At 35.6% G+C, this 12,358-nt stretch overlaps 1 protein-coding gene across 4 annotated transcripts in view; it reads left to right on the top strand.

Annotated features, from left to right (window-relative positions):
- The window catches only part of LOC117333064 (protein unc-13 homolog D-like), a 43,546-nt gene extending 32,324 nt beyond the window's left edge, over window positions 1–11,222 (top strand). For all 4 annotated transcript variants that reach the window (XM_033892187.1, XM_033892190.1, XM_033892186.1 and 1 more), the window contains exons 10-27: window positions 926–1,029; window positions 1,177–1,336; window positions 1,711–1,832; window positions 2,117–2,207; window positions 2,339–2,548; window positions 2,872–3,032; window positions 4,889–5,015; window positions 5,352–5,420; window positions 5,621–5,695; window positions 5,971–6,075; window positions 6,357–6,638; window positions 6,916–7,056; window positions 8,096–8,128; window positions 8,422–8,580; window positions 9,133–9,220; window positions 9,738–9,900; window positions 10,330–10,546; window positions 10,763–11,222. In XM_033892187.1, coding sequence (XP_033748078.1) covers window positions 926–1,029; window positions 1,177–1,336; window positions 1,711–1,832; window positions 2,117–2,207; window positions 2,339–2,548; window positions 2,872–3,032; window positions 4,889–5,015; window positions 5,352–5,420; window positions 5,621–5,695; window positions 5,971–6,075; window positions 6,357–6,638; window positions 6,916–7,056; window positions 8,096–8,128; window positions 8,422–8,580; window positions 9,133–9,220; window positions 9,738–9,900; window positions 10,330–10,546; window positions 10,763–10,909 — 2,454 coding nt within the window. In that variant the 3' untranslated portion in view covers window positions 10,910–11,222. The remainder of the gene's footprint in view (window positions 1–925; window positions 1,030–1,176; window positions 1,337–1,710; window positions 1,833–2,116; window positions 2,208–2,338; window positions 2,549–2,871; window positions 3,033–4,888; window positions 5,016–5,351; window positions 5,421–5,620; window positions 5,696–5,970; window positions 6,076–6,356; window positions 6,639–6,915; window positions 7,057–8,095; window positions 8,129–8,421; window positions 8,581–9,132; window positions 9,221–9,737; window positions 9,901–10,329; window positions 10,547–10,762) is intronic.
- The last annotated feature ends 1,136 nt before the right edge of the window (window positions 11,223–12,358 follow it).

Below are 12,358 nucleotides of genomic sequence, written 5' to 3'. Positions count from 1 at the left end.
GCACCGTGCACCCTTATTTGGTCATATACAGCATTTCATTTTGGAACCAGTCGGAAAACAACATGGCCGACAGGCAGCCATCTTGGATTTTGACAATTGAAGTTTGTTATCACTATTTCTCAGAAAGTACCAAAGGGATCTTTCTCAAATTTCAGAGGTAGGTTCCCCTTGGTCTGCAGTTATGCATATTACATTTTGGGACCAGTCGGATAACAACATGGCCGACAGACAGCCATCTTGGATTTTGACGATTGAAGTTTGTTATCAATATTTCTCAGAAAGTACTGAAGGTATCTTTCTCAAATTTCATATGAAGGTTCCCCTTGGCGCCTAGTTATGCATATTGCATTTTGGAATCAATCTGAAAACAATATGGCTGACAAGCAGCCATCTTGGATTTTGACAATTGAAGTTTGTTATCGCTATTTCACAGAAGGTACTTAATGAATCTTTCTCAAATTTCCTGTGTAGGTTCCCCTTGGTCCGTCGTATTGCATTTTGGGACCAATCTGAAAACGACATGGTCGACAGACAGCCATTATTGCTAAATCTCAAATTTCATATATAAGTTCCCCTTGTAAAGTACTGGAGGGATGTTTCTAAATTTACTCAGATTAGTAAGAGGAAGGGAAAAATAAAGAGAAGATCAATCTGACATGGAACATATAAAGATCATTCAATGGTGGGCGCCAAGATCCCTCTGGGATCTCTTGTTTATCACAGGATTTCATTAGCAATTAGCTCACAAAACTTGTGCATTTATATGTACATGTATTAGCCTGTACAGTACATGCATGCCTTTGCTGTAATTTTTTATTGCATAATTAAGTCATTGATATGTATTTTTATTGTTTTATGTTTGCTGTTTCTCACTGTGCTAATTCTCTGACAATTTTGATTACATGTATCTAATGTATTTTTTCAGGAGACAGGAACATCAATGGAAGCCCATTTACCAGCCAAGGAGAGACGAATTCTGGACAGCTTTGCAATTTCACACAAAATTGGCAAACTGTCCCAGGCTGTTGTGTAAGTCTTCCATTATAGATAAATTGTGTTAAAAAGTCACTTGTCATCAATTCCAGATTCTTTCTTATCCTAAACATAAGATTTATCATACATTGTTAGGATTTTTTAGAATTTTTTTGTATAGATTTTTAAAACTATTTGTTCCAGACATGTGATTGTCCTGCTGGAGTGGACAACAACTAATGAAGATATTGTCCACACTGACCATGCCCTTACCACGGCCATCCATGACCTTCAGATGACCTGGGTCACCCAGCAGTTAGATGTGTCTACAGTCACTCAGAAGATGCCACTCACAGATGCAGAGGTGGCTGTTGGTTGATTTTACCTATTCTTGATAAAAAACAACAATACCTTGTCCACAGAAAAAATATACATCAAATAGCTCAGTAAACTGTGTGCATGGTCTCCTCTTGATTGAACATTTAGAAAAAAAATTGCTGAAAAAAAAACAAAAAGAAAATCAGATACTCCCCTGAAAATTCACTATGTTAAGATCAACATTGATTTTATCTTTCTAAACCTAATGGATGTCTGTATTGTATCTTAACATAATGTTTTGGAAAAAGAATTATAAAATATATAATTTAATAATGACATATCAACAAGCTGTTGTTTTTAATAGTTAATTGTACAGTGCATAGTGTATTTGTATGACAGAGGATGTATTTTTTGTTACAGATCTCTATGTACAGGAAAGCTGCCTCCAAGTATATCACCTGGGTATCGGACCACCTAGAGGAACTGCCAGTCCTGTTTCCTCCCTCGCTAGACAACATCAACATACTCAAGGCCAAGTTAGGGTATGTAGTGGATAGGAGTTTATAGACAAGACCAACTTTGATAAATTGATCAAAAGAATTAATTCAAACTCAAAATTAAGTATCATAAGTGTCTTTGAATGATTGAAAAGAAGATATCTTCATAGTCATTAAGTTACATGATATATTGTATCTGTAGTTATGAGATATGTGAACTCTTTTTTGAAAGTGTCATTGTACATGATGATTATTTCAACACTCACAAAACTGTTATTGTAAAAGTTGTGGCAGGTGTTTTAAAGAAATAACATTTTTTCTGTTACCAGGATAGTAATACAGCTTGTGGAACTTGACCTTTGGGAGACAAAGTCAGCACCATTGAACAACCTCACCGCCAAAGTCCTTAAAAAACTTCAGGTACGCCGTAACCTTGGAGATTTGATAAAATAAATAAAATGTAAATTTGTAAAACAAACTCGTGAGAGAAGACTTGTGTTTCATGAATTTGGTTTAGCTGGATGTATATTGTTGACACTGTACAATTACAGGAGGATGTGGATGATTGGATGGACGTCAAAGTGGCTGCTATAAAGAAGCATGATCTTGTTAAGGATTCAGTTATTCCTGAACTGACCGCCCTCGGAGAGCTGGTCAATAGTGTGTCCTCTCACCTTAACTCCATGGGGGTGGTCAAGACACTCTTCACAGCGCTGGGCATCATTTACTACAGGGTAGTGTCATTCGCTGTGGAGAAAAAGGTAAGTACAATGTTTCTGTCATTTTTTTTGTTGTTGTTGAGTTTTTAAAAAAAATTGATATTCAGATATATTCTCCAGATCTATTCAAAATATTAAATAAGAAATATATATTGGCTGATATTACTTTGCACATTTTAACTGGACATCAGAATTTGACAATAAAGATAGGCTGTGTGATAGATGAGTTTTTTTCAAAAATGATTCCAGTTTAAGGTATAAAAATACCTGTTTGGTGTGCCTTGCTATAGAATTAGTATGACAGATACGCCTATACAGATGAATCTGCTATATAACTGGTGATACTAATTTTAACTGTTTTACAGATAAGTCCAGTGATGAAGGAACTGATGATGGAGATGGACAGGTACCAGAGACGATACCACAACTTTCCAGTTAACGTCACTGCTAGTAGTCGCCTCTCTCTGAGGGTATACTTCGCCGTCAGGAAGTTCTATAATATCATCCGTGACAACATCAGTCGCCGGTACGTACATGGACAGTTTGGTATTCTACATTTGAAGGGAAGGAAGTTATATTATATATTCCCAGAATTGAAATGGTTGGGGATGGATGGAATCTCTTCCATATTCCAAACTTTATGGTGGGGTTCAAGGGATTTGGTTTGGTTTGGTTTATTTTGTTTAACGTCCTATTAACATCTAAGGTCATTTAAGGACGGCCTAGCTCCCATGCGTGCAACATGTATGCGTGTGGGGAGTGCGTATGTGTGTTTTGGGAGGCTGCGGTATGTTCGTGTTAAGTCTCCTTGTGATAGGCCGGAACTTTTGCCGATTTAAAGTGCTATCTCACTGAAGCATACTGCCGAAGACATCCAGCAGCAAGAATATTGGTGAAGTCGGATAGTGTGTTGAGTATTTCCGAAATTGAAATATTAAGGATGAGCATGAATCAGTTTTATGGTAAGGATTGGAGGGAGTATGTTGTTGGGGTGGAGTTAACATTCTCAACAATGTAACTGAGTGTGTTGATCAGTGATGGCTGGTGTTTACAGTGGTTTATGGTAAGGATTGGAGGGGTATATATACCATTAATGATTATGATGGCTAATGTTTACAGTGTTTATGGTAAGGATTGGAGGGGGTATATTTACCATTAATGATTATGATGGCTGGTGTTTACAGTGGTTTATGGTAAGGATTGGAGGGAGTATGTTTACCATTAATGATTATGATGGCTAATGTTTACAGTGTTTTATGGTAAGGATTGGAGGGAGTATGTTTACCATTAATGATTATGATGGCTAATGTTTACAGTGTTTTATGGTAAGGATTGGAGGGGGTATGTTTACCATTAATGATTATGATGGCTGGTGTTTACAGTGTTTTATGGTAAGGATTGGAGGGGGTATATATACCATTAATGATTATGATGGCTAATGTTTACAGTGTTTATGGTAAGGATTGGAGGGGGTATATTTACCATTAATGATTATGATGGCTGGTGTTTACAGTGGTTTATGGTAAGGATTGGAGGGAGTATGTTTACCATTAATGATTATGATGGCTAATGTTTACAGTGTTTTATGGTAAGGATTGGAGGGAGTATGTTTACCATTAATGATTATGATGGCTAATGTTTACAGTGTTTTATGGTAAGGATTGGAGGGGGTATATTTACCATTAATGATTATGATGGCTGGTGTTTACAGTGTTTTATGGTAAGGATTGGAGGGAGTATGTTTACCATTAATGATTATGATGGCTAATGTTTACAGTGTTTTATGGTAAGGATTGGAGGGGGTATATTTACCATTAATGATTATGATGGCTGGTGTTTACAGTGTTTTATGGTAAGGATTGGAGGGGGTATGTTTACCATTAATGATTATGATGGCTGGTGTTTACAGTGTTTTATGGTAAGGATTGGAGGGGTATGTTTACCATTAATGATTACGATGGCTGGTGTTTACAGGGACGTGTTTATGGTAAGGATTGGAGGGGGTATATTTACCATTAATGATTATGATGGCTGGTGTTTACAGGGACGTGTTTATGGTAAGGATTGGAGGGGGTATGTTTACCATTAATGATTATGATGGCTGGTGTTTACAGGGACGTGTTTATGGTAAGGATTGGAGGGAGTATGTTTACCATTAATGATTATGATGGCTGGTGTTTACAGTGTTTTATAGTAAGGATTGGAGGGGGTATATATACCATTAATGATTATGATGGCTGGTGTTTACAGTGTTTTATAGTAAGGATTGGAGGGGGTATGTTTACCATTAATGATTATGATGGCTGGTGTTTACAGTGTTTTATAGTAAGGATTGGAGGGGGTATATATACCATTAATGATTATGATGGCTGGTGTTTACAGGGACGTGTTCCGTCTGTCTATATCACACTACCAGCATTGGTACCAGGAAGCCCTGGTGTTCTGGGTACAGACCTTCAGGACAGAGTGTACCAACCGCATAGAACGTGCCTTGGAGATCGACAAAGATGTATGTTATAGTTATAGATTTATTATTTGTCTTATGGACATACTGACTTTAGTTTTATAAATTTCGTTGTGACTGTCAAAAATGTATAATGTTCAATATTTTCTACATGATCTGTAAATGTGTTCAACAGAAGTAAATAGTTAATATCTTTGGGTGTATACACCATTGTTTTTGTGTCATGATTTATCTTTTTAAGTTAATTCACCAAATTTCATAAAATTAAGTATAAAATTTTCCATTTGATTTTTAACAAAGCATGCATTACAAATCTTTTGAATTAATATTCAATTTGATAATTAAAATGAAAAATTAGAAATTGCTATTTTTTGCTTGCAGGTGGTCGTTGTAACATCTCTTGTGAAATTTTCAAATTCTTCAGTAGATGTTCTTTCATGTTTTGCCAAGGTGAGTAATATTTCTTTATTAGTGAGTAAAAATTATATTTGATCATTTTGATTTTCACAGTAGAGGCCTGGGGACTAGAACTGTTTGACAGAATCTGTTTAAAAGTAAAATAGTTAACTGGCTTTTTTCAGTTTAATATAGAGTATTATATCAACGTGTATACATACTATGTTTCAGTATGAATATTTCAATGATTTCAGATAACAGAAGAATGGCGTCAGATCGATTTCCATGACCCAGACTCGGCGTTGATGGGCGTGACTAAGATCACTGATGTAAGTGTACATGGGATGGTGTCTACTTCTCATATTCATAGTCTTAATGGGTTTTTTTGTCTTCCTAAAACAATTTTTTCTATTTCATGTGAACATTCAATTTCGAATTTAAGAATGAAGAATTTAATTTTCTTTTTTACTTTAAGCTCAATCAGTTGAATGAAGATTAGATAAGGAACGATGTTTTCATTCCTACATTGTAGTTAATGAGTGGAATAACCATTCAATAAATAATACTCAAAAATATTAAGTAAATTTTCTATCCTACATTTTAGTTGATTTGTGATGGTGCTCGCATGTACGGAGAAAAAATACATTCCATTTTGGAGAGAAACTGTTACTATGACGACTCTTTAGAACAGTTTGATGTGACAGAACGGGTAAGTTATTTATAATCACCAGGGTATGTGATATATTTTACAAGTCTATTTATAGATTTAATTGTAGAATTTTTTTATGTACAGAGAGCCCATTATAATTATACCATATGGGCTACCCATTTTACTGAAAATACAGGACTAACACCATTTAAAAAAAAAAAAAAAAAAAATATTATTTCCGTTTTGATCTGATTTTCAAACAGATAATTATCAGTCAATGTTTTTTTTAGAATTTCAGTGGTTATCCTACCGTTTGTAACAAGTCTTTGTTTGTGTTGTAGCTCTGTATCACTCTGAACAACATTGAACATGTCCGTCAGTATCTTACCGAGCTGCCACAGCTCCTGGACTGGGACTCAATTGTCATGCTGATATCCACTCGATATGAAAATGATGATGTTGGCAATCAAGCCCTATCAACACTAAAGAGGCTTATGGACACGGCCAACAAAGAGATCATATTGAAGAGTTCTCTCCTTTTACAGCAAATTATGGAGAAAATGAAAGTGGATATTGCTCGATATATGGAAGTTTTTACCATCCAACATCCAGAGAAGGCATCAGTAAGTTCATGTTGGGTGTCTGAGGGTCTAACAATGGATTTATATTGAATTTATTTGTATATCTCAAAAACAATGAAATACATGTATGATATGAAGTGTATATGTTGAATCAAAATTTTAAAAAGTTCATGGATTTTGAAATATACACTTTTGAAAACAGGAAAGAGTGTTAATTAACAATAATGTTTGTGAATAACTTTATATCCTGTCTTTAAAAGCATTCAATTTTTCAAATTCTTGTCTGACAAATCTGATTGGTGAATTTTTTTTTCTGAAGTCAGTGGACCAGTTGATTGGCTATTTATCGACCAATCTGAGGACACTACATGATCGTCTGATCTCATCGATCTTCCCAAGGATGATCCTCCAACTTTGGGATACCGTAGTTAACCTACTGGACCAACAGCTACAAGTTGGGGTAGGTGTTGTGATAATCAGTTATTATTTGTACCTGTTGTCTTGCATAAATTTGCTTAATTATGTACCAGAGCCTTTGATTAAACTGGATGGACATGTATTTATCTTCAGTGTCTTATTTAAGAAATAATTAACGATGATTCGTGTATTGTTGCAGGATATACAACGAGGACGAGGATATTTTGCAATTAAATTAATAACGAAGGCCGCAGACCTGAGTTATTAATTAAAATTGCAAAATATCCGAGTCCGAGTTGCATATCCTGCAACAATACAGGAGTCAAAGTTGATTATTTCTATTCTACCATGTTCTGTTTAGTTCTGAGATCGACCTCTTTCTAATAGAAAAACAGCAAAGAAACCCTGAGAAAACCTTGTAATTTATTTCTTGAATATTGCATTATTTGTTGATGAAATATACAGGCAATACAGTACTACGATAAGAGCATCTATCATATGGCATTGATTTTGAAAATTTAAAAAAAAAGGATAAAAAAAAGGGGGACCTCCGTAGGATTCGAACTCACGTCGTGATAAAAACTTATTGAAAGACTAACCCATTAGCCCACTCGGCTATAGTAACCTTTTATAAAACGGGTGAATATTAGATATATAAAATTGTAACAGCCGTGACTCACGACCATGTATTATTGGCACGAGCATGGGTTATTGGAAAATAATACATGGTTTTAAACCAATCAAAACTGGCGTTACATAGCAAACATGGTAGAATCAAGCTTAATTCTCTGTATCTTTTAACAACTTTAAACCAATTATTTTCTTATTTACCACCAATGTAAGATATCAATAAGATAAGTAAAAAAAAAAAAACTTTCATGAAATGTAATTATATTTTAAAAGAAATTTCAAAACAATTCCTCATCCTTTTTAAACCATGCTTACCACTATTTGTACACGAAAATGAAGTTTGATTTGAAAGGTGAATTAGACATCTTACTTTATTTATAAATGGTCTTACTCATCTGATGGGGTGTAAGTTGATTTATCATAAATTATTTTTTTATTTCTCTCATTGACAGAAAAGACCAGAGTATTATCAGCAGATGAAACAGGTAAGTGAGAGGACATTGGTTACAGTGTCATCGTCCCCTTCCTCAGGTGAAAATCACAGTAAGGAGGAAAAAATGTTTATTTCAGTTAAATTTATTTTGTCACTAAATACCCAATAATGTTGCAGAAAAATGTACAAAGGTCAAAATGATTTTGATTATAAAGTTCATGTATTTTGTTAACAAAATTATTTTCTATAACATAAAGAAGGATCAGAACATTTGATACAATATTTGTTCTAGATAGATTTGTAGGTTACATACAAAGCTGACATTGCAGTGATTTGTTTTTTCAGCATGTACGAGCTTTGACATCCTATTTTGTTCGTGGCGGCTGTGAAGATGGCAAGATTGATTCTGTTCATTTTGAATTACTTAAACAGAGGATTGATATCAATTGTATGTCTACAGAGGAGCTGATGTTATCCTACCTGAAGTCATTGGCTGACAACATTGTAAGTATAAAAACTGTCAACATAAAAAATTGAAAAAATTACTAGCTACGTAATACAGTGTATTGGAACAATCTATTTTTTTTTTGTCACTTCAAATTTTAACATAAATTGGACTTCAAATATTTTGGTCTCAATCTCTAGATTGAAGGTTTTTATTTGAGATAAAATGTTTGCAAAATGTAATTTATCCATACATAAAAAAAAAAATAGTTATATAAGATTATGATATTTTGCATGAAAGTTCTTCTAAGGCTAGGACCAAACATTATAATGTTATTGAGTCTCAACTGCAACAATCAAATTAATTTCTCCTATATTTGATAAATGTTTTGAGCTCTATTTCAGTTTTGCATTCACCTCAATTTCCATCAAAGTGGAAATGGGAGCATGCATACATGTTTCAGAAATTAAGTAATGAAAAAAATGAGAATTCAGTCTGGTGAAAGTGGAGACAACTGCATTATTGTGGTCTAATCCAAAATGAGCCAGTTTAACCAGGATGATGTTGAAGAAGAAGATGTCATTTACAAAGTCTTTTATTTTATGATACAGGAAACACCAGTGGAATACTTTGGCCATCTTGCTCTCAAGACAGCATATCTAGAGGAGACAAGAGGCAATATCACTCTGTTTGTGAAAGGTAGACAACTCTTATCACATTGTTAAAGGTAGACAACTCTTGTCTCTTTGTTAAAGGTAGACAGCTCTTATCACATTGTTAAAGGTAGACAACTCTTGTCTCTTTGTTAAAGGTAGACAACTCTTATCATTTGTTAAAGGTAGACAACTCTTATCACTTTGTAAAAGGTAGACAATTCTTGTCACACTTTGTAAAAGGTAGACAACTCTTGTCTCTTTGTTAAAGGTAGACAACTCTTGTCTCTTTGTTAAAGGTAGACAACTCTTATCACTTTGTAAAAGTTAGACAATTCTTGTCACACTTTGTAAAAGGTAGACAACTCTTGGCACTTTGTTAAAGGTACATAACTCTTATCACTTTTTAAAAGGTAGACAATTTCGTTTAGTTACTTTTTAAAACTATATACATAGCTCATGTAGCATTCCTAAGAATCACATATGAATTCTTATTACTATGTTGATATAACATATGTCCTCCTATATTTAGGGTTTACAGACTGTGTTACTAATGTTTACAGTGATAAGAGCAACCGACTTGCCTGGTTTGGACCCATCCGGCCTCAGTGATCCCTATGTGTTGACCAGTGTCCTCCCACAGACCATGTTTGGTCACCATAAGCCGCAGAAAACACGAGTGGTGGAGAAAACGCTCAACCCTGTCTTCAACGCCACGTTCCAATTGTAAGTTTGCGATGATATGGTCAGATCCATTAAATGAATCCATTTTCCCTTATTAATTCGAAAAAAATGAATAAAAAAAATAAAACCGTTGAGCATAACACGGAGATTCATTTAATGGTCCGATTCATTGGAAAGCGTTGTTGAGATGTTTTGGCTATAGGGTAGCCGTCATCAAAACCTTGTACATATGTATTCACACTGAGGACCATCATGTCAGTGTTCAGATATCGTTAGTATTTCATCATCCAGATAACTGGTCCAAAGGCACTACCCTACAAGAAATGTATATTTGGTTCATGGAGGTTAAACTTGTTCAACTTTTATTACTTATAATTTGCATTAAACAAATCAAAGGAATATTTGATGTCAATATTGTTTGACCTGTAACTATACAGTTACGTGGATTAATGTAGTAATGTATTGTTTTAGTCCAAACATCCCTCAGGAATACCTCAACACACAAGGAGCAGTCATCCTGTTAAGTGTTATGGACCATGACCACATTGGCCAGGATGACTTTGCCGGGGAAGTTGTGCTGCATCTCTCTGGGGTAGAACGTATCAGCATGTCAGAGACAGTTGACGCCAAACCTGTCGTCATGATGGCTGTTAAACGATCGTTCACGCCCGCACATGGCCCATATAAGGTAAGCAGCCTTTGCCTGTTTTACAAATTAACCTGGAGATTATAACTATATACCAAGTACAGTATACGTGTCTTTGTTTCATTTAAAACTTGTATAATTAAAACCTTTTATGTTAGAGAAATACATATTTTTGAAGTTATAAACATCTAGCTTGACGCAAGTCATGAGAAATATAAACATTTGTTTGATTATAAATGTTTATGATTGATACGGTAGGTGTTGACGGAGAGGATGTCATGGGATCGGTCAGCCAAGCATTACGTGACAGAGAGGCGACGGTACCTTGATGTGAAAAGTGTGAGGACGGACCAGCCCTCTAAAATGTCTAGCTTCTTTTCCTTCCTCAAAGGTCCAAAGACATGAGCTCCGTAACTGACTAGGCAGACGTCCATTCCTGCAGTAGATTGTACTCTTACATAACTGTGGAGGCTGGTGGTTGTCTCCTCAAGCTTTCTAGAAAGAGCGCATGCTATAACTGTAAAGGCCAGTGTCTCCATTCCAAGAAAAGTCCATATATAACTGTGGAGGCCAGTGAGAGCATAACTCTGGAGAGGCAGGGAAGGCATGTTAAGTTGCCTGATCAAAGAGGTCGATAATCGTCTCTTTTTCAGGAAAAGGTGCAGATTCTGTGATACCTGTATCATGCAGTGCTTAATTATTCTTATTCCTTGTATTTTTAGCCCACCATCTTGATGATGGTGGGCTATTCAAATCGCCCTGCGTCCGTGGTCCGTCGTCCGTCCGTCCGTCCGTCCGTCCCTCCGTCCGTAAACAATTCTTGTTATCGCTATTTCTCAGAAAGTACTGAAGGGATCTTTCTCAAATTTCATATGTAGGTTCCCCTTGGTGCTTAGTTATGCATATTGCGTTTTGAGACCAATCTTAAAACAACATGGCCGACAGGCAGCCATCTTGGATTTTGACAATTGAAGTTTGTTATCGCTATTTCTGAGAAAGTACTGAAGGGATCTTTCTCAAATTTCATATGAAGGTTCCCCTTGGTGCCTAGTTATGCATATTGCGTTTTGAGACCAATCGGATAAAAACATGGCCGACAGGCAGCCATCTTGGATTTTGACAATTGAAGTTTGTTATCGCTATTTCTGAGAAAGTACTGAAGGGATCTTTCTCAAATTTCATATATAGGTTCCCCTTGGTGCCTAGTTATGCATATTGCGATTTGAGACCAATCGGTAAACAACATGGCCGACAGGCAGCCATCTTGGATTTTGACAATTGAAGTTTGTTATCACTATTTCTGAGAAAGTACTGAATGGATCTTTCTGAAATTTCATATGTAGGTTTCCCTTGGTGCCTAGTTATGCATGTTGCGTTTTGAGACCAATCCGAAAACAACATGGCCGACAGGCAGCCATCTTGGATTTTGACAATTGAAGTTTGTTATCGCTATTTCTGAGAATGTACTGAATGGATCTTTCTGAAATTTTATATGTAGGTTTCCCTTGGTGCCAAGTTATGCATATTGCGTTTTGAGACCAATCTGAAAATAACATGGCCGACAGGCAGCCATCTTGGATTTTGACAATTGAAGTTTGTTATCACTATTTCTGAGAAAGTACTGAAGGGATCTTTCTGAAATTTCATATGTAGGTTTCCCTTGGTGCCTAGTTATGCATATTGCGTTTTGAGACCAATCAGAAAACAACATGGCCGACAGGCAGCCATCTTGGATTTTGACAATTGAAGTTTGTTATCACTATTTCTGAGAAAGCACTGAATGGATCTTTCTGAAATTTCATATGTAAGTTTCCCTTGGTGCCTAGTTATGCATATTGCGTTTTGAGACCAATC

This window comes from Pecten maximus, chromosome 8, assembly GCF_902652985.1.
Source record: "Pecten maximus chromosome 8, xPecMax1.1, whole genome shotgun sequence".
NCBI lineage: Eukaryota > Metazoa > Mollusca > Bivalvia > Pectinida > Pectinidae > Pecten > Pecten maximus.
Note: the sequence above shows the minus strand (reverse complement) of the source record. Positions and strands in the feature narration are given on the sequence as shown.